This window comes from Fulmarus glacialis, unplaced genomic scaffold (genome assembly GCF_000690835.1).
Source record: "Fulmarus glacialis isolate BGI_N327 unplaced genomic scaffold, ASM69083v1 scaffold3841, whole genome shotgun sequence".
NCBI lineage: Eukaryota > Metazoa > Chordata > Aves > Procellariiformes > Procellariidae > Fulmarus > Fulmarus glacialis.
Genome location: NW_009194500.1, coordinates 1,072 through 22,509, shown reverse-complemented (window position 1 = coordinate 22,509; position 21,438 = coordinate 1,072). Strand labels below are relative to the sequence as shown.

Here is a 21,438-nt window from a genome sequence, read left to right as displayed (position 1 = left end):
AGTGATGAGAGGATCTCTGTGTTACAGCTCCTGACCTGATATCCAGCTGCTCAAACTGGCATTTTAGGCAGTTATTTACTTTCCTCTCCCTGGCATCATTTTAACCTGTCTGCTTCCTTTTTTTGAAGTAAAGGGCCCAGAGGGGGGAAACACTGCATCCAAAAACTCTCCAGTGCTAACACAGCTGCAGGGTTTGTACCCTATCCTGCTGGCCACACAATAAAGCAAAGCGATGATCCCCAGTCTCCTGGTCCCCAGTCACCTGAGTAAGGCAGCTCTCTTTCTATTTTAGCCTAAACCGCATAGAGAGAGCATCAGCTAGAGTTGGTGCTTTTATTGCCTCTATTGAGGAATGGATCATCTGCAGCACAGGCAACTACTCAGTAAAGTTTTTACCCCTTTGCTATTCCTCCTAAATTTTTTGCATGGACGGGATACTTTTGAGGCGGGAGAAATAGCAACAACGAGCAGCTGGTCACGCAGACTCCACTGCAACTCTCCCACAGTTTTCCTCCCCTTTACCACAGGCAGCATGACCACCTAACAGGAACTTGAGATGAGAAGAGTAAAAACATCTATGCAAGCCATCAAGTGCTCTAGACAAGCACTACTCATCTATTGAATGAATAAGATGTCAACTGTGTGAGGTATTTCACCGAAGCCAACATGTCCTGTCCTGCCCCTGCCCAGCTACAAGTTCACGTAGGAACTCAGAGCCAGGAACAGACCCCAGGTCCAACTTCCAGGTCCCATCCTTAACCAAACACTCAAGCTTCTTCCCCAGAAATGTTGCTCTAAATGGGATTAAGTCAGATCCTACGTATGTTTATTTGATTTTAACCAGAAAGTAAACCTCTTAAACGGTGTAGTGAAAAGCAGGAAATCCCTCCCACTGACTAAACATACAATCAAAGCCTCCAAAAGTTGATTAATTCTAATTTTTCCCATGTACTGGGATGCTTGACTTAGAATAACTGATGGGAGAGCTTGCGCTGTATGAATGTTGGGGTTTTGTCTTGCGCAACCACTACAGGCCCTCGGTTCCACTGATGAGCCAGGTGCTACAAAAGCCCATAGGAGAAAGCCCAGGCCCTCGCACGCTTACCCTGCAAAGGGACCATGCTGACAACAGGACAGGTGGGACAAGTCCAGATCAAGTAGCAAAGACAGGAACAGACCCATGACCTCCTGACTCTGAGTCCAAGGCGTAGTTCTGGGTCTAGGTCATACCATGAACACACAGTGAGTTTGAATCTCCTGTTTTATAATACTGCACTACGTGTAAAAAAGTAATATGTTGCCACAGAATTTTTCTGTAAAAATACAGCTAACTTGTGAATCATACAACTGTTACTAATTTCTGGCATAAAACTAACAGGACAGCTGCACATTGTCTGGAGAAGATATCAGGCTAAAAATAGATTAGACTTAGATTAAAGCCTTCCCAAGGCAGACTGGTGGATGAAACAGAATGAGCAGACCACAGCTACACTGCTATTCTTAGATAGACAAAATCAGAACCTAGTTTTGCGCTCTGCAATTTTCAATCCCCAGTGTCCCCACATATTCCGGCCAAAAATTCCCAGCATAAATCGAAGCAAATTTACAGCTCTTCTGACATGTGTTTTGCTTCCCAAGGCATTCTATGTAGAAAAGCTAAAATTGCACAAGAGCATTCAACTGTGTCCCTCTTTGTCCCTGGCCTGCCCCATGCTGAGGTTTGGTACTTGGCAAATTTTATGCCCTCAGAAGAGTTCCCTTTGTCAGGGACACGGAGTGTTTAGTTTGGTACCTTGTAACTATTCTGAGAAATTCAGAAGCATATTAATGTCAAAAGAAGTCCAGTTCCATCAAGCAAGCCAGAAGAATAAGGACTGAGGTACAAGACTTAACTGCTGAAATAGGGCAAAATGATCCTCAGGTGTCGGGGGACGTCTATCATCATCAGGAAACTTTAATCAGAGAGAGCCAGTGCCTGATGTATCCTGTGATTTCAGCTGCAGCTAACATTGACTCGATAGCAGAGCAAACACTTGCCACTTCCAAAAATCAAGCCCGTGACTCTTTAAATTGATCCCCTAAGACCTGATTTATCCCTGGTCAACGGCCATTTCTCTCTGGTTGAAGGCAATAATCCCCATCTGCTCACTGACAGTTGGCTGCTCCACGCTTTCCAAGCACAGCAAAAATCAAGGTTCACGAGGTACGTCATGGTGTCCAGTGAAAGGACAAGAGGAAATGGACACAAGCTGAAATACAGGAAATTCCATTTAAACATAAGGACAAATTTTTTTTACTGTGAGGGTGACCAAATACTGGCACAAGTTGTACAGAGAGGTTGTGGAGTCTCCATCCTTGGCGATATTCAACATCTGACTGGACAAGGTCCTGAGAAACCTGCTCCACTTCACCCTGCTTTGAGCAGGTAGGTTGGACATGACAATCTCCATTTGTCCCTTCTGACCGCAGTGACTCCGCAAAGGCGGCACAATGGTTAAACGCTCAACGCAGGGCTCAGCACTGGTCTCGTATCAGTTTCCAGTAAAGCAATTACACTGACATCAGTGGAATGAATCCTGATTTTCATCTGTATAAGTGGAGGAGAATCATGCTGGTTAGCATGAAAGCCAATTTACGCAGGTGGAAGAATGAAAGACACTCACTGTGGTGCTTCTGTGGAAACTTGCCACATTTTTGTCCCCAGGAAGCCATGCCAACACATCACTGACTACCACTAGTCCTCTTCCTTTTCCATAGCTCACTGTTAAAATCTTTGACATTCAACGCAATTTCTTTTTCGTGAACTGGAAGTCTCACAGGCCTACTCTATATCTCATGTATCTCATAACATTTAAAGGACTAATGAAGATTTTTCCAGAGTGTAGAAAAAAAATTCTTGAAAAATACCTGTTGAAAAAAAATTTATCAATCTCTCTCCTTATAATCTCTTCCAGGGCCCTCAATCACACTGTACGCTGCCGTGCTGGCCATTCTGATTGCTGGATCACAATCCAATACACATCCCAAAACCAGAAGCTTTCCCCCATAAGATTACAGCATTGTAACCGAGGAGGCGAAAAGTAATGGACACTCCTTCTGCCTACTAAGCTGCTACCCAGCTTAGTCCCTCATGGGATATTAGATCTGTCCAACCTTAATTTATGCAGATTTCTCTAAAGGGTCCGATTGCTAGCATGTACGTTATGAACATATGTAAAGGCAGCCAGCGTGGAAGCTCCACGTCTTCCCACGGATGTCCCTGCAGTAGCTGTCAGGGAATCTGAGGGCGCAAGGATTAAGTCTCCCTGGATCTGTGGGGTGATAGGCCTCACCTCTGAATGAAGAGATCACTAGGAAACTGTTTCCTGCACACTAGACAGGGATAACTCATGCAAGGGATGAATGGCCCCAAGATACAGCTAAGGATCTGACGTGAATTGAGAGAAGCCAGGAATTTCCTGACCTCCCTGTCTCACTCCTCCCAGAATGGCCTGAGCTCACAGGAAGGAGAGAGGCAAGCTCATCTCTGAATCTTTCTCTCTTCATTGTTTGGGTCTGTGTAGCCTCAGCTGGTTTGGAGGAGAAAATGTTCTGGGAACTTCTCATCAGATACAGCTCTCTTGATAGACAGTTAGAGATAAACCTTTCTTTTTTTTTTCTTTTCTGCAAAAGTTCAAGATAATGACATTGCCACAGAAAAATGCTTTCCTATTGCTCTGCAAATGGCAGGCTTCACCCTTCAACTGCTTTCTGTCATGGCAATTTTAAAAGTGGTTTGCCTGGGAAAAATCAGACAACAAAGGTCTTGATCTCCAAGCTGTTAATTCTGCAATTGGATCCACTTGCGCTGACCTTCACTTTCAGACAGAAGCTGTGTACAACACGGAAGCTCAGCAAAGGCAGAAGTATCTCCATCAGGGTGACCAGGGCCCTGAGCATCAGCAGGACACTGACCACTGGCAAACACAACAGATTTTACTCGCAATGTGTCATCCATGAAAGACTGTTCACACCGGCTTCCGTCGCTGACACAGTCCCTCGGAGAAAGAGGACGTGGCCAGGTAGCCAAGTCTTCTGCATGGGAGCAGCAGCTGGAGGCCAGACAGGCTATCCTCTAAGGTCTAAAACAGCACTGATTTACAACATTTAGGTATAAATCTCTCCCTAGACACCTAACTTTCAGACAGCTCCAGTTAAGAGAGCTAATCCGCATGGCAGGAGTATGCCTACAGCAGCAGTGAATCACAGTGCAGAGACCCCTGAGCTATCACTGAACCAAACTGATTATGTCCACACAAGGCCAAGTGTCAACACGCTTCCTCATGTCCCACAGCAGTCTAGGAGCATAAGCACGGCCAGTCTAGCCGCCTAAGCAGTGTCTGGCCTAGCTAATGAAGCCAGAAACTTGGGAGGCAGAACAGACTTGTGCTGTGCTGATACGGCCACACCATTTCCAGCTCTGGCACAGGCTCGGTCAGGGGCAATTCAGGGCTCTCTGCACGGCTGCTTCACTGTGCAGTGAGACTGTGCTCTAAGGACCACCCCAGAACTTCAGCCCACAGCTTCCTGATGGGAGATAAAAGCCTGCAGAGGCGTCCACATGGTCAGATTTTACTCATCTTCTAGTTCTGTTTCATTCCAAACTCATTCCACTGCAACATGTTTGCTCACACGATGACAAAGCTTACCAAAATCAATTTGCAGGACAAGAACATGAAAGGATTCACAAGAGGATAAAGGAGTATGCTGAAGAATTCAACAAGTTATCTTAAGTTCAGTGCAGGATTCCAATCTCATCAGCGGATTTCTATAAGCTAAATCAATGGGCAGCGATTCCCCATTTTACCCAACTCTTCACAGCTCCTAGAATGCCAGTGGGAAGTAGCAAGACGCATAAAGATAGCACACTAGGCCAAATCCTTGGCTGATGCAATCAGAAAAACTCTCCTGAAGTCAGCAGGGGTAGGCTAATTTACATGCTGGTGTCTAACTCTGGATGATTAAGTACAGAGATGCTTTGCTGGGAAAGGGCAATCTCTCATTTGATCCTAAGTATCATCAATCATGAGATTGCAGATAACAAGCCGGTTGAGTACATGTAAATTTTTCTCCAATCTGAAAAGGCCTCTTCCAGAGACTCTCCATGGCCATTACTAAAGGCCAGTTACAGTTCTAACTGGACAGGAATAGCTGCTCCTCTATTGGCAGGTCTGCATCCTTTGCCTCTCCCGTGTCGATTAGATAAAAATAAGCCTTTAATACTTTCATTCCTGGTTTTCCTGAAGAGCTAGAGGTCAGGAAGATAATGACCAATAAACTCAGTTCCAACAGCACAGTTTTTATTTTTCATAACCAAGGAACCAGAAATAATAAAGCAGTTCACTTCAGATGAAGAGCAGTTATGGGCTCGTCCACATTTCCAAAAGCAACTTGTGACTGTGGGTACCATTTTTGAACTCAGCACTTCTTGAATACCAAATCCTTGTACAAACACCAAATTCTGGGACTCTCCAAATTGTTTTAGTTACGTCTGAAAATCTTGGCCTGAATGTTTAACTGTACAGAGAGCAGCTTTAAACCCAAGTCCGTGAGGTGCTGCTCCATGGACAGCTGAACAGCTAACACTGCGCTGCCACCAGAAGGGCAGGTCTCCCTCCCGGACCCTCTTTGCCCATTCCTCGCCTTCCAGTCTTGCCTGCTCCCTTGCAGTAGTGCTGGTATGTCAGCGATTATTCGGTGAGTTAGTTCAAGGGGATCTTCTTCTGGTGGAAACCTAACACTGAGAGTCACGCACTAGCAGTGCAAGTCTAAGGGCTCATGTCTGCTCCAATAAAGGGAGACCTCCATGGCCCAGGCTAAGTTGTTCCCCAAGGCCCCTCACACCCCAAGCTGATTAAACTCCGAAATCCAGGAGAAAACAAGTCACTTTGGAGACCCTATAGCTCCTTAAAGCAGAGAGCTTCCCTGAACACACCTGACAGTTGGAAAATGCTATTACTTGACTGCACTGTAGTCTGGATAGAAACAAGGTGTTCGCATTCACACCTCAACAGGACTATCTCTACCCATCTTACCTATACTTGACCCTGTTAGATAATACCTAACTCAAACTTCCCATCCACCCAAGCTTGTTCTCATTTTTTAAGATAAACTTCACTCACCAGTTTGGCTTCCTGATTCAAGTGGAATACACAATGGTCATTTGTTTTAACCACTTCCCTCAGAAAAGAAGGGAAAGTCCCTCTCATATGGAAAATAGTGTCAAATTTTTATCAGCACTGTCTTTACAATGATGATCTGCGCTTTTTAACTAGTGACTTGATTTTGTTTTTTCCTATACTGACTGAAATATTAGCCAACTTCTAAGCTATGATGGTTTAAAAAATAGTATCAAAGAATACATCAAAAAAACGCTCTGCCATGCAGAATCTACCAGGCAGAGGGCTTGGGATTATTTTTTTTTAAGTCTTTGGACACATACAATGGATAAAGTGACTCTTCCATTTTTCAGCAACTAATGCTGTTTCCACCACTCTCAGACACTCTCACTATTGCTACCGTATTCTAATGAAATTCAGATGCTGCAAGAGAGAGGTGTCTGGTGCTCTGCTTATAATCGTGACAGACCCGAAAGAATGTCAGAGCATGAATCAGTGGGACAACCACGAGTTACAAACAAAAAAGGCTCCTGTTTTCACACAGACAACAGAATAAACAATGATCAGAAGGAAACTGGAGGATGTGACACAAAAAAAAATGTGGTTAAAGTTTGAAAAATACCAGCCTAGGCACAGAAGTTCATTTCTAAGATTCAGAGTCAAGGCAAATACTTCACAGATGCCTTTTGAATGACACGTTAAGTTGTAGTCTCCAGTTGCTGTCTGGGTTAGACACCCCGGGATTCTTTTCAACAGAGGCGGGGAAAATTTTAGTAGCAATTTCCTACTCTCATTAACTTATCCTGTAAAGATTCAGTTTCTGAACATTCAAGCTCACGCGATTTTCAACTAATTTGAATGGGAGGAGGATCAAGTGGCAAGTCTGGTGGTATTCAGAGATTTGCCCTGTCACTGATTCAGGGTTTGGCCTGGGCAGCCTTCAGGATGCAATTAATTTCACATAAATTTACTTATCTAAAATTACATGTCTGGTCTACCCTAGTTCTTTGGGTTGCCCCAACAACCACTGAAAAAGAGATCAGCACCTCCAGGGGATAATTCTTCCTATCCTAGAGAGGTAGCCAAAAAGGGATAGGATCCAGTGAGTACTTGTGACTCACATGTAAAGATAGTCTGGAAGCAAGAAAGGAGAAGCGAAGACCATGTTAGGCAACAGACAAACACGCCCTTCAAACCGAACACAGGGTGGTGATTTCAGAGCCTTAATCCAAAAACACACACAGGTAAACCAGCTTGGTGGGGACGCTGATACGTTTAGTCTCCGTGCGTAATTGACAAGTGCCAGCTCCAGAGGACAGGACAAAATTATTGTACTGGATGTATGAAATAAGCTGACCATGGAAAGTTTCTTCCTAAATGCTTCCAGTTCATGTTTATGTCCCTATGCCATAATACTTTCTAGCCTCTATGTATCTTGATACAGCACAATAAATCCACTAATGTTAGTTGAATCTTGTGCCATCCTAGATGAAGTAATGTTCCATGGCAATGAATTCCACCTTGCCTGGCGTATCTTAGAGCCACTAAAATTTGCTCACCTGCTGAGATGCCCTTGAGCGAAGCATCCTGCCCGTCTCCTTTATTTCCATCTTCTTCTTTCCACCTACAATCCAAACATCAAATCAAAACTAGCTCTGAAGTTAAAACCCTACATTTAATTGAAAAAAAAAAAAAAAAAAAATCCAGAAGCCTGACTAAACCACTGTAGCAAAATCCCATGCCTGATCTGAAATTGTGTAACCTTTGCTCTCAGGCCTGGCAGTTTATTCCTGGAAACAGAGGTTTCAGAATAAAGTGTCATCTGAACGTGCAACACATCAACTTGCAGCAGCTCCTATCAATGAAACTTAAACCCCATTTTAACCTGGTTTCCTAAGAAAACAAAGCTTATGCCTGCATGCACTCTATCCAAGTGGGTGTGTGTATGGGGAAGGAGGGAAGCTGTCCCCTGACTATTGATCTTATTAGACAGTTTCAATAAAATTTGATGGGGGGTCCCAAAGTGCCTCAGTTTCATGAAAACAGACAACTGGTTAGGGGAGGAAGATCCTGTTAATATCCCCACAGTGGAAAAGGTAGCAGTATGAGTTCACCCCTTACTACTCATCAGAGAATCTGCAGTAGAAAGACCTGAAAAGGTGACTTCATAGGCAGACAAGCTTCTTTATTCCACTGCTTGGGGATCTCAGGAATGCTATTTACCATTTTGTCACTAGATGGTATTGTTCCACAGGCTATATCTGAGAGCCTCAAAGGTCAAATACAGCATGGCATATCAGAAGCTAGGTTGGTTGAAGTGCAAGAAAAGGCTTTTTTTCAGGTATCTTCATGTATGTTTTCACATATGGAAGTGATTAGCAAAATCAAACTGTAACAGCTAAAGGAAAAGAGCTTTGATGAAAATGTAGATAATGTAACAGTATTGATGAACTGTGCATTTCCTCCATATCTAAAAAAACCTGCTGAGATAAAGAGGTGGGAAGATATTGAATGTTTCTGTTAACAAACCAAGCATCTACAACAAGCCCTTTATTATTGTTCAATCTGATCTGACACAAAACTCAAACAGCCTGTTCACCCATTTCACAGGAAGTGAGAAAACCTAACTATTATGCTAGGATACATAGCATAGCATGTATCATGAGCACAAACTCCTTCAGTTTTGAAACTGGGCATTTACCTGTATCTTGAAGGTAAAAAGAAGATGTTTCCGTTTTCCAGCCTGGATGGGTGTCACTTTTGTCCTCTCCACGCTCACTTGAATCTGCTCTGACAGGGAGAGGGTGATTCTGTAAAGCAAATGATGCTTTGTCTTAATAGCATAACTTAAAAAATATGCCAAGGTGGTAAATCCATAAACCCAGCACTAATAGGAATGAGAGGGATGAGATTTTCACAGCTCCTCAGTGTCCAGGCCTTCCTTCTCCCAAGCCTACAGGTCTTTCAAGAGAGAAATTTTCTAAGAAAAACCAGAATTCCAACCTAAATGGCTTCCTAGCTTCATGAGTTAGTTATGTTGGGTTTTATTCCCTGGCACTGACCACCTAAAATTAAATCGTCAAGTCTGAGCTACCAGTCCAGGCTGCCCTTTCTGTCATTTTGGAGAGACACCACCAGAGGACCATTCATTCCAGCCTACCTTGGTGTCTAAGGAAATTATCTGAATTACCTGCTAAGGATGCCTCCTCCTCCACTAAGCGCAGAGGGGGGTCTAAAGAAATTAGGCACAACACGTAACTTTTAGATGGCTAGAGGTAAGTGGAAGGAATCCCACCTAACTACACAGTGGAACATGACTTAGTCCTGAGAAACGCCAAGTGGAAACGCAAAACTCTCTGCAATTTTCTCCATTTTGTGCATATCTGTGTGTAAATGTGCTTGTGTGCACACACGCGTGTGTTGTGTGTCTCTGCACAGTCACTGCCGTCTTCTGGGAGAACATACTAGACTCAGTAAGTCAGTGGATATGCTGGAATGAAATTCACTTTATGTCTATGGACTTCCAGCCTTCGTACACGAGCTGAAACCCGTATTAACTTAGGATTCTGAGAAAATGTTTTTCTAAGGAGAGTTTTGCTACATAAACTCCATTCCTCCATCGAGAACCAAATAGAGGTGTTTCTATACCTTTGTGCTCCCTTCCTCTTCCTCTTCATCACAGTCTAACCCTTGATGGGAGATCTCAGTAGGGCCATTCTTCTGGATCAGGTTGCTCACGAGCTGAAACCCGTATTAACTTAGGATTCTGAGAAAATGTTTTTCTAAGGAGAGTTTTGCTACATAAACTCCATTCCTCCATCGAGAACCAAATAGAGGTGTTTCTATACCTTTGTGCTCCCTTCCTCTTCCTCTTCATCACAGTCTAACCCTTGATGGGAGATCTCAGTAGGGCCATTCTTCTGGATCAGGTTGCTTTCAACTGTCGCCATTCTTTTCTTTTCAGTTGTCACTCTCACTTTCATGAGGTGGAACCCAGTGGAGACTGACCCTACTCTCAGGTTTACAGGATCGCCATCAAACAACAGGTCACCAGGGCTGCCATCTTCCTTAAAGCCTGGGGGCTGGTAATCTTTGGGAGTTACTACACAGGGAGAAAGCACCCACTGATGTCAGAGAAATCAAGTTCCATCTCTCCTTAATCTGATTTATAAAGAACAAGTGTATACAAGCCTCAAGTAACAACATCAACTACTAAAAATATTCTGGCCTTTTTTTTCAGGAAGAAGGGAGAGAATGCAAAGGAAAAAATGAGCTGAGCAAATGTTATCAGGAAGCTCAAAGAAATAATGACTTTAGGATGCTGAGATACCATTAATGTGCTCGACTTTCTGGAGCAGAACCTGACAAACGCAGGATGCCTGTTCCTTAAAAAAACAAACACAAAAACTGTGAAGGAGAAGGATGTCTCCTTTTCACACTGCATGGCTGTACTTCTTACATGGTTGTTCAACCCTTTCTTAAAAAGCATCTGCCACCCCTGTGTGTCAGAAGGCTTTACTCTGTTTTACACCATTTCTCACTGTTATCAGTTAACAACTTCTACCATTTCACCTTTCTACGCTTTACTTACTTTACAGGGGCTCATGATTAGCATAGAAACTGATGGAAAGGGAATTTTTCCCCACAGCCCACACTGTTCTCCACCTACCATCATTGTAGTAGAGGAGTTTCATGGTCAGGGTAATGTCATTGGGAAGCGGCCCGAGGTTTTGCATTAACAGGTACAGTTTACGGATCAGGAGCCGGCTGGCCTGTTTAACATCCTCGCTGCACACCCCATTCACAAAGTTCATTTGGTTGCTACAATCAGAAGAAGAATAACAGATTTGTTTTCCTCAGTCATGAATATTCACGATCTAATTACAAATACAGTGCACCCACTGACTTGTCTGAAACCACCAGCAACAAAGCTACAATGCCTTTATGTAATTTCCAGATAAACAGGGAAGTGAAACAGACTCCAGGGATGGGGTGGCATCAGCAAAACAACAGCTCTAAACTAAGAGGCATGGCATTTGCATTTGAACAGACTTTGTAGCTGGGGCAATGGACCCCATTATACAAATGTCATGACTCACTTGTTTGAACATGATTAAATTGGATCAAAGGACCATAAAACAAGTGCCTTTCACCTAAACAATTTCAGGAATGAGAGGAATGAGGTGAGAATCACATATAAAGCCGATTCATCACAGGGGCTATTTTCAAGTCCATTTTGCAGTTTGAAGAGAAGTGAATTGCATGTTCTCACTTCAATTCCATGTAAGAAAAACTAGCTCAGAAGCACATTTTTCAAAAGTGACTAAGGGGCATTCCTCTCACCTCCTTCACCAATCCAAATGTCAGCTGGCTAGTCTAAGCAAGCAGTCTAGACTGAGATAAACCTCTAACAGAAGTGGGATGAATGGCTCTCTGGAGGAGTTTGTTTCTCTTGACTACAGAGGTAGATGAGATGAGCAGCTTAGATCAGCCAGCTAACTTTAGACGGTTGAAGATGGACTAGATGAATCACTACGTGACTAAGGAACTTAAACTTCCTTATCTTTCAGTGAAAAGGGGCCATAAAAAAAATGTAGCTCCTCCCTTACGTCTTCAGAAGACCACTGGCAGGTGGATGACACTATATACAGGCTGGATGGTCCCCAACACAGTCATCCCAAATTGCTTCAAAAGCAGTAAGTAATGCAAGAGAGCAGAGAGGATCCCAGGGCTGAACATGACTGATTTAAACCACTGGAAGGAACAGCTTCGTTAAGACTGATTTCCCCTTCCAGTTGAAGCTTCTTGGCTCGTCACGAAAACTGAATGGCTGTTGAACTGCTTGAATTCGCAGGGTATGCAGGGTATGGTTTGGTAAGCTCCAAATTGCCAACAGCAAAACTCTGTGCTGAGCACACTGGGCAATTAGATTAAATCCTGTATGTTCAGAAATGTACATCAAGTGTGAGGACAAATGCTGGCAATGCCTAAGGTGGAGTAAAGAGAAAGTAAGCCTTCTCTTACACATCACCTTTACAAGCCTTGGGATTAGTGGTTAGAGTGTAAGCAAAAAGAGACGAGACTGCCATAGGCATTAACAGGTCAAGTACTGGTTCAATATGGGAATAACATTGTGGATTTGATACAGGAATGCGCCAAAAGGTAGAAGCTGAGGAACTGAACCTCTCTGAAGGACTGGGATCAATGGCGAGGAATTCCTCCGAAATCCCTCTAAAGTAAGGCAGAGACCATTTAGGAGAAAGTTTCCTTTTACCACTCAGATACGATGATGCAGACCCACAAAACATCTCTCACGGAATGATTAACTCAGACATGACAATAAACCTTGCAGGTGTATAAAAGCAGTTTTATCAGCTGAACGAGCTGATAGCAAAGATGACACAATACTCTGATCAATGCCAGAATGTCAGCTTACTAACAACTGCAGGTACACGCGTGATCCTGCGATAGCAGTGTCAGTCACTGAGGAAACAGAACAGAGCCCAGGAATCTGATGCCACGGGCTTTGAAGCCTCAGAGCAGTAATGAGACTTCAACAGAGCAGATATAAACACAACAGCAAGATTACTTAGCCTCTCCTTGGCCAGTAGGATAGACACCAAGGGATGCTGAGTTCCATTTGGGGACTGTTACTTCTAGGAACTAATGACTGATCTGAGTAAGGCTGATTAAAAAAACAAAGTACTCAAGAGCTATCTATTATCTTTCGGATCCCAAAGCTCTCCTTTTTCCCTCCGTGTAGTAAGGACAACTGACAGCAGCTTCAAAGCAGAAACAGAGGGTACAGTCAACAGGACACTCCAGACTTGGACATAGCTCAGATTTTCCCAACAGAAAATCACTTTGCCACATACTACAAATTATGTGGATGTGTTTAGAGAAAGAGCTGCAAACGGTACACTACAGGAGTGCTGCGGAGGAGTTTCCTGAGGGGCATGCACGTCAGCAGAGCTCTCTTGCTGTACAGGCAGGTTCCAAGGCCCAGAGACCCATCTTTCACCAAGGGTTAACTGCAGAAGCAAACTAAAACTGGGTTAATTATTTTTCTTTGCTTTGGTTATAGCCAATGGCCTTTGATAGTATTTATTTTAAACTACACAGGATTATGGCCTACTAAACACAGCTTTAAAATATCTAACAGACAGACAGAGCCAAAAAGATGCAAAAAGCTGCTGCTTCCTGCCAAACACTTTGCAACATCAACTCAGGCATCATAAGCGAAAGTTCTCTCAAGTCACCCACGCAAGACTGCTCAAGCAGAATACACGTATGCAAATGCCCAAGGAAAAGAATCCTGGGTGCAGGATCATGGTGAAAGGGATCAAACCTGAAAAAGCTTCATTTGAAAGCACAAGGCTGTCTTGTGAAAGTGGAAGAACACTCGTTATAGTTGAGACAGTAGCAAGCTCAACAACGGTGCCAGTTTCTGCATCGCTACTCTGATGAGGAACCATTTCTATACATCGTCCTTAATTCAGTTCTGGTGCACTTTAACTGTGCTACGTAACAGCATTTCTACTCATCAGCTCGGCAGTTCATATCCTGTAGGGCGACTATCCTCAACTCTGATGATATTTACAGCTGCTTAGCGACTCAAACATGCTCTAATCATAAAGTGCAGTTTCTTCTTAATGCTTCAAGAACACAGTTTTCACAGTGTAATTCTGAGAAATAAAACCAAACCATTACCTGATGATGTCCATCTGGGGAACCTCCTTTTTGTACTTGAATTTGAATTGATACAGTTCAGTCACTGTCTAGAGATTTAACAAGAGAGGTGAAAAGAAGAAATGGGTCTCTTTCAGTAACAAGTGTAAAGATGTGTATTGAACTTAGCAGTGTCCTTTCACAACTTTATGCCAGAGCACAGCATTAATTTAATGACACGATGACAGCTTTAACTATATTATTGCTTGCACGGGCTTTGGTAAATTTTCTTAACAGCCACAGCTTACCTAGCACTGAAAGAATCACAAAAAAATGACAAACTTCCTGCTTCTTCCTTCCCCTTCCTCTGTGGGCCTGACTCCCCAGCCTAAATCTCTAATGAGGCACCGGGGCCAGCCAACCATCACAACGTATGTGTGTCCTCCCTTTACCAAAAGGAAAAATGTGAGGCTTCACGGCTGATGCAGTGTCACAGGGAAGCCTGGCCCAGAGTTCTGTATGGAGATAAGGGCCTGAAGGACTCTTCGTACTAGGAAATAAAAACAATACTGCATGGGCAAAAGTTTCTAAATTTCACTGGTCTCAGAGTTTTATGAAGGAAATTAAAAAAAAACTAGATGACTTTCCATTTAAAAAGAAAAGATTTGCTATGATTTTAGAGAATAAAATAATTAGGAAGAACAGACTACTTCACCACAAGAGAAAGGATCTATTGTAGTCCAATTCCATGCCTATAATTCACTTTTTCCAGAGGCAATGAGGTCAATTAGTAGGAGCTCAGCTGAGCCCTTAACTCTGAGCCTTCCTCACAAATCCCAGCCTTGGTACAGACTGAACTCTTGCTCTCTCCCCAGATGCTGAGGTGCGACACAGTAGAACTGTAATCAGGTGAGCAAAGATTCTGCAGCCGCCCTGTGGAGACAGCATGGATGCAGAACCTCGCTTACATATCACACTACCCACGTCTGCCTCCACTGGTTAGATGTAGACAAAATAGAAACACAACAGAGAATACTGAAAGGATAAGTACAGCACTACGCAACACACATACCCCAGGTCTTCTGTCCTAAACCTCTCTGCACGAAAAAACAGCTCTCTTTTCAACACTGTTGTTAAAAAGATGGTTCGTAAAAGAATTATTTTGAACTTCCCATTTCTTCTCTTCGGGAAAGAAAAACAAAATTGCCAACATGCCCATTAGTTGCCTTTAACATCCCTGCCTGAGGCCCTAGATGGGCCCACAGCCTAGTGCCTGGTAGGAGTGTTTGATCACAATCCAGCTCACTGAGCTGTCATTCTTGAGTGAAGGCAGAAGAGAAACAGGGTCACCAAGCAGCTATGTCAGGGTAGAATTTAAGCCTACAAGTCCACTCTGAATACAAATCTACTCACCCATGCCTTCAGTTGCCTCAAAGATTAATTAAGACTCTTTCTTACCTCCGGTTCCTTGGGATTGGTGTAAATCTGTTATAAGAAAGCACAGTGAGGGCATTGTCCCCTTGGATAGCTTGAACCAGTGAAAAGTGACTAAACAATGATATGTTCATTTTACAGCAGAGATTGTACTATCTTTAGCATGGGATCAGAGAAAGGAATGGCTGAGAAACAGCCTTCCTCTATCAGCAGTCAATACTTACCACTTCAAAGACAGGTAGAAGACACTCATCTGTGTAATTGTGGAGGAATGAGGTTAATTCCCATTCCAACCCTCACAGCAACTATGGATGCCGGAGATTTAACTACTCAGATTACGCACAGAATAGATGCATAGCATAGCTCTTGGTGCTTTACAAAGGACCAGGGCAAAAGACCTGCTATGTAACCACCAGATTAATAAGGAGGACTCTTCTGCAGGGGAAAATGGAGAAGACACAGCAGCTTCCAAGGGTGGAGGCAAGAGTTTAAAGGAAGCAATGATATGAAGCACATGAAAGCGCTTCTAGGAGTTTAAGGATGCATGTAAGGCCTCAGTCAGAAGTCTGACATACTGAGAAAAATATTCCCACGCAGCCTAGGAAGTTCATATTTACCATATTTAAGAAAGGTCACCGCTCTATTAAAAACCACATACATTTTGACTTCCCCTTAAAAAAGGCACAACCTTGACTCCGTATCTCTTTCAAGTAGGGTGGGGGAAGAAAACGCCTTGGATTCATTTACTTACTGCGAGGACAGCAATGTGTAACTAAGGAGAGAAAAACAAAACAAAACACAAAATCAAGATCTAACCTTAATGGGCAAGGAAGAAAAAGACCTATCAAAATCTAACTGCCTACATACAGTGAAGGAATAGATATATTCGACACAGTGTGAGTGAAAAACCTTTATGCAGATTCTTCATAGCACAGCATCAGCAACACCTAGTGGCCAGTTTGCTTGGCTTTACTTGCAGTTTCCCAAGCAAACAACTGCACGCTCAGACTTCTCTCTTGGGACTCTTTCTAAACAGATCTCCAAAGGCTAGGCCAATTTAAAACTCTTTTACAAGAGCACCCATCCCTCCTGAAGACTAATATTTGCTCTCTGCTATGAAACTCCGCAAAGGTATTTAATTTATCCTATAGCAAGAAAATGTACATGGGACTACTTTTGAAAACAATCCTACATCATGCATTGTGTCTCCGTTTTTTCCTTAATCCTTGTCAAATAACAATTAATTTATGTCTCACATAAATAGCAGAGGACTAAATACCTCCTAGAACTGTCAGCAATCAATAAACTGAGTTCACAACATTTTTAATTATCTTATGCACATTGACATACATCAGTTGTACTGATGTATAAGAGCTCATCTGATCATCAGTGCCGAAACTAACACCACGTCATCTGATCTAGATGACGGTTGGTTTGATGAAGAGTGCTGACAGAGATGACAACAGTTGGTGCTTTTTCCTGTGCAGAGCAGTTTTTATGTGAGAATCAGCACGGAATATGATTACTTACTACCTGATTTTGTCCTGGAACCAGTTATATACCTTACTTGATTAATTACTTTCAAAAAAAAAAGTAACAAATTCTGAATCCAAGAGAAAAGCTAGGAGGGTTAAAGAAGATGAGAAGAAGGGAACAGCCTAGGGGAAAGATGATGAAGGAAAGCAGAAGCACGAAATAATGTGTCTCAGGAAAACAGGCATGGAGATCGAGATCTAAGTTCTGACTGGCAGTGTCCCTATCCAGACATTAGAGAACGCAAATGTAGAACACAGAACTAAGGGAAATCCCTTTCAGGCTGCAAATTAGTTCACACACCATGTACAGGCAAGTCTAGAGAGCAACAGCGGTCAATAGTTGGACTCAAGGAATAAAATCCCAAATCTCGCATGTATATACTCAGGGCAGGGTCTTCCCCCTATCCCACAGCTGTGAATGTGGTGTGCATGCAAGATCACTACAAAAATATAAAGCAGGAATAGAAAGATAGTTTTGCCCAAACTTTATGAAGAAACAGGAAACCCCATTAAAAAAAGGTGAAAAAACTTACATACTGCCTCTCCAACGCATCAAAACAACCTTGAATCCTGCCAGGGAGAAACATGTTAATACTAACCAGCAATATTTATCTCCTGATCTGTAAACACATACTCATTAGACAGAGTTTAAAGTGCATTTTTTTTCTGGAATTAAGACAACACAGCTAGCAGCATTTGGGGCCTGTAAAGTCCTTTTCAGGTCAACCATCATAAAGGCGCTGTCCTCCCTTCTGCATTTGTGCATTGTTTATACTTCTAGGGCCATATCCTGTCAGCCTGGAGCCCACTTAAATCCTGACAAAGACAAGGATTCGAGGCCTAAGGCTGGCTCTGAGTGGGCCTCTGCTCAGTGCTCTATTCTAGCTCCCCAGCTTGCTCTCCAGTGGCTCTTTTCCCACTGGCACTGTACAGAGCTTGGCTGAAACTTCAATCTGAACGCAGCCTGACATGTCTGGTCTTGTAAATTTTTTGTTATCTGATGCATAGTTTACAGCTATGGTCTTTCTCAAAGTAGTAAATATTATTTGAGGTAGCAATAGTCAGATATTTACTCTTTGAGTCAAAGGATGTGCAGTCAGGTATCTCCTTAGCACATCAAAGTCAGACTCTCTGCTTGTTGGGAACATGCCAACTCTGAAATCCACCCTAAAGAAAGTCGTAGGGTACTTAGACACACAATATCCAGGGAGATAAGATATTGTATATACTAACAAACAAGCTACAAGAATCCCTATAAAAGCAAAACTAGAAAAGACTAAATAACAACAGAATCAATCTCATGATTTTCTTTACCCTCTCTCTGTACCTACGCTGCCTGCGTGTGCTCTGGGGCCTGACCATGACCTCACCACAGCCAACACTTCAACAGACCTTGAACTCACATGATCTTGGTCAGCTAATTCTGTCTTGCTTACGCACAGGGCCGAGCACACACGCTGCAGCAGTGGGAGTTGCACTGGCGTAGTCGATAGCGCTACCGGGCACAATATTTTCAAATTCAGGAAGAAGAAGAATGCGAGGGGTAGACGTCTTGCTACTCAGCACAATCTTGTCTTAGTTTCGCTGTTACCTACTTACCACTTGACTATCTGCAATGATCCCAGACAGCTTTTATCTTCTCGGAGAATTTTTAGACAGAGGTCTGCAAAACCAGATTTAGCACATAGTTACAACCCTTATCACAGCTGTTGGGCAAACACTGACACTAAGCCAGTTACCCTCCCTTTTTTGGATAAAATGCGTTATCTGGGGGTCCTTCCTGAGTGGAAATGTTGGTTTTCCACTGAGTCCCAGGTAGGCTGACACAAGCTTATTGCTGCATTTTCAAATGTCAAGACTTTCCTCACATACTCTGGGCTCTCCCAGAAAAAGTGCTAGAGTTATGGCTTAATTTCGAAACACCAGCAGCTTCCGTCCTCTCCTGCCTCCTCTTCTCCACTCCCATCTATTCTGCCATTCCCTAACAACACCTTCACTTGTGCATTCAGACTTCACCAACATCCACGCGAGGTAAATGACTGTGCTCAGAACAAACTATTTCTGTTAAGCTTTTCCACACAGTTCCTTCTACCTCTGTTTTCAGGCTTTCAGAATGGCAAGAGGAAACGCATCCTGCAAATGAAGAGGTGAATTAATTACATCTTAGGATTCAACCAAGGAGCCCTCAAAGGCATGAGCTGGCCAGATGTTAACATTCTCGATCAAAAAGGCACTTGAAAGACCTGATGTTTGAGTAGAAAGACTAGTGGCTTTTCAGGGTTAGGTGATCAAGGGCCAATCTGGGATTTCCTGTGCCCTCAACCAAATCCACAAAGTGCATGTGACCATGTTTCAGGACAACTAACTGTGTAAGTAAAAACATGGAAACAGATTGGAATGCATGGAGACATTTCACACCCTGCTAACACATCTCGAATGAACATAAAGATGTTGATGAACCAAAGCATCACCAATTCTTGTGATCCTATGACAAGACTTTGGTTCTTAAAGTTCTTTTTTTTCTTAAAGTTCTGATTCCCAAGTGCATGTGGTTATGTGAAATAGTTTTCACAGAAAAAAAAACCAATAAAACAAACAAACAAATCTACTTTCAATCTTGGAAGGAAAGCTGAATATGTGAACCTCAAAGGCTCAAAAATCCAAAGGAAAATAAAACACACCGGAGTTAATTTTTTAAAACTTACTGATTTTTAAGTCAATCTCCTCACTCTGAGACCTGATTCACGGGGCTGGCAACGCCAAGGAATGCTTACAAACCAAAAGAAACACTAAGAGAAAAGCCACAAGTTGCCAATAGCTCTAGGTTGTCTTCTATGCTCTCTATCTGTCTGATGCAGAAGCACTGTCTGCATCCAGACTTGAAAAGGCCCGTTAGCTAACTTCCTAATAAACTGCCCTCACACATATATGAGCAGCTGGAAGCTAACATGTAAAGCAGATTATAGCTAAAATATAGCAAGTAGAAATAAGAATTCAGCACAAATTGAAAGTGTTACCATCTAAATAGCGAGTTCCGTAAGAGGTCTCTGGGAACAGCCCTCTCATGTATGTTATACAGGATACAGAAATGGCCAGAAGTCTTTTCACCAGCACCACAGACTGCTGCTCAGTAGCAATTTTGTTGGGGAACAACACTGATTCCTGAAAAAGAAGGGCAAAGCCAAAAATAGCACCATTTTAGGGTAACACAGGGATTATACTGAGAAACAACTCTCAGCAGTTGGAAAAAGAAGGTAACTTAGAAACATAATTTTAACATTTCTCTGGTCTTCATACTACACATAGAAGACTAATGTCTAACATGGGTGGAATTAAATGTTTTAAGGATAGTTATTGTTAGATCTGGCATGATTTACTCAGAAGCAGACTGCATGGGTCATTCCCTCCCCTTTTATCACAGCTGAACGTTCCCACCCCCTCCACTGCACCAATGCTGGCCCTTAACAGACAACCATCCCTTAAAAAAAAAAAGTGTATAGTTTTCTGCCAGGTTAGCTCTACAGAGTTAATCGTGGAGTGCCAGTGCTGCTGTGGCGTTCACTGCTGTACCAAAGTTCACTCCCTGCCACAGGTTTTTTTGAGATCTGACAGCAGACTGAACCTGCCAACACAGACCCAGTTTTCAGAGTGATTTTAACGCAGGGTTGTAAACAGTGCATGGCTATGATTGGAGCTAATGTAAATACTAACACTGTACGATTTTAACATGAACAATCTCAGCGGGAAGTATACTAAATTTAGTTCCTCTATTAGTTCATTGCTTTTCTTCCTGCTAATAAAGCTCTGTGCACACCTAATGAGCCTACATTTATATAGTCAAATACATGTCAAAGCCCCATAGTGTATCTTCCTGGACTCACTAAATTGGAAATAATCCAACCAAGAACAGTGCAGACAACAGAAAGTGTTCCCACTTAACCTGGCACAGATGTGCCAGGTCCAAACCTGAGAGCTAAGAATGTCAGTACCATCACATTTCAAGGTCTTTACCTTAGAGGACTTTTTCTTGTGCCTAGTCTGTAACAGCTGATGAGTAGCCATCCTATATTTCAAAGACCTGCCTTCCACTTGTAATTAAAACCTGGGGGAGGCGGGGGGAGGAAAAACATGTAAAATACACAGTCATTGCTATTTCTCATCTTCCTTAAGCTAAGAATGAGATTCTTCAGCCTTATTCAGGTCTAAAAGCTAATTGCCAGTCAGGACAGCTAAAGCAAAGCAAACCAAGGATACTCTATGGCACTGTCTCAGAGCCTGCAGAGTGAGAAAACTCCTTATTCACTGGTAAACGATCAATAGTATTTGAAATTCAGGGCCTGTACCTGGCGTCAGCTGGTGCCACTTCAAAATGCATTTGTCGTATTCCAAACCACAAATGTTAATTCCTACAACCATTAAAAAGTGTGAAGGGGGAATGTGAAAGAACGCGAAGTCTGCCAATAGCAGCCAGTATTTTAGCAAGGGTAAGCAGGAAAAGCACTAACATCAATCTTGGCCAGAATAAAGGAATGATTCTTGAGAGACACCTTGAAATTAAAAAAAAAGAAAAAAAAAAAAAGAGAGAAGTCCACATTGTTTCAAGGAAAGCAGGCCTTGCTAGACAAACCTGGATTAAAGAGAAA

At 42.8% G+C, this 21,438-nt stretch overlaps 1 protein-coding gene across 1 annotated transcript in view; it reads right to left on the bottom strand.

The window, feature by feature from the left end:
- The window catches only part of HORMAD2 (HORMA domain containing 2), a 22,526-nt gene extending 1,622 nt beyond the window's left edge, over window positions 1-20,904 (bottom strand). Inside the window, exons 1-11 of the mRNA XM_009587767.1 lie at window positions 20,807-20,904; window positions 19,813-19,957; window positions 18,395-18,458; window positions 17,329-17,365; window positions 16,012-16,032; window positions 15,285-15,311; window positions 13,869-13,936; window positions 10,828-10,979; window positions 10,007-10,260; window positions 8,860-8,968; window positions 7,718-7,782 (exon numbers count right to left, since the gene is read on the bottom strand). Coding sequence (XP_009586062.1) covers window positions 7,718-7,782; window positions 8,860-8,968; window positions 10,007-10,260; window positions 10,828-10,979; window positions 13,869-13,936; window positions 15,285-15,311; window positions 16,012-16,032; window positions 17,329-17,365; window positions 18,395-18,458; window positions 19,813-19,957; window positions 20,807-20,857 — 993 coding nt within the window. The 5' untranslated portion in view covers window positions 20,858-20,904. The remainder of the gene's footprint in view (window positions 1-7,717; window positions 7,783-8,859; window positions 8,969-10,006; window positions 10,261-10,827; window positions 10,980-13,868; window positions 13,937-15,284; window positions 15,312-16,011; window positions 16,033-17,328; window positions 17,366-18,394; window positions 18,459-19,812; window positions 19,958-20,806) is intronic.
- Window positions 20,905-21,438: the final 534 nt, after the last annotated feature.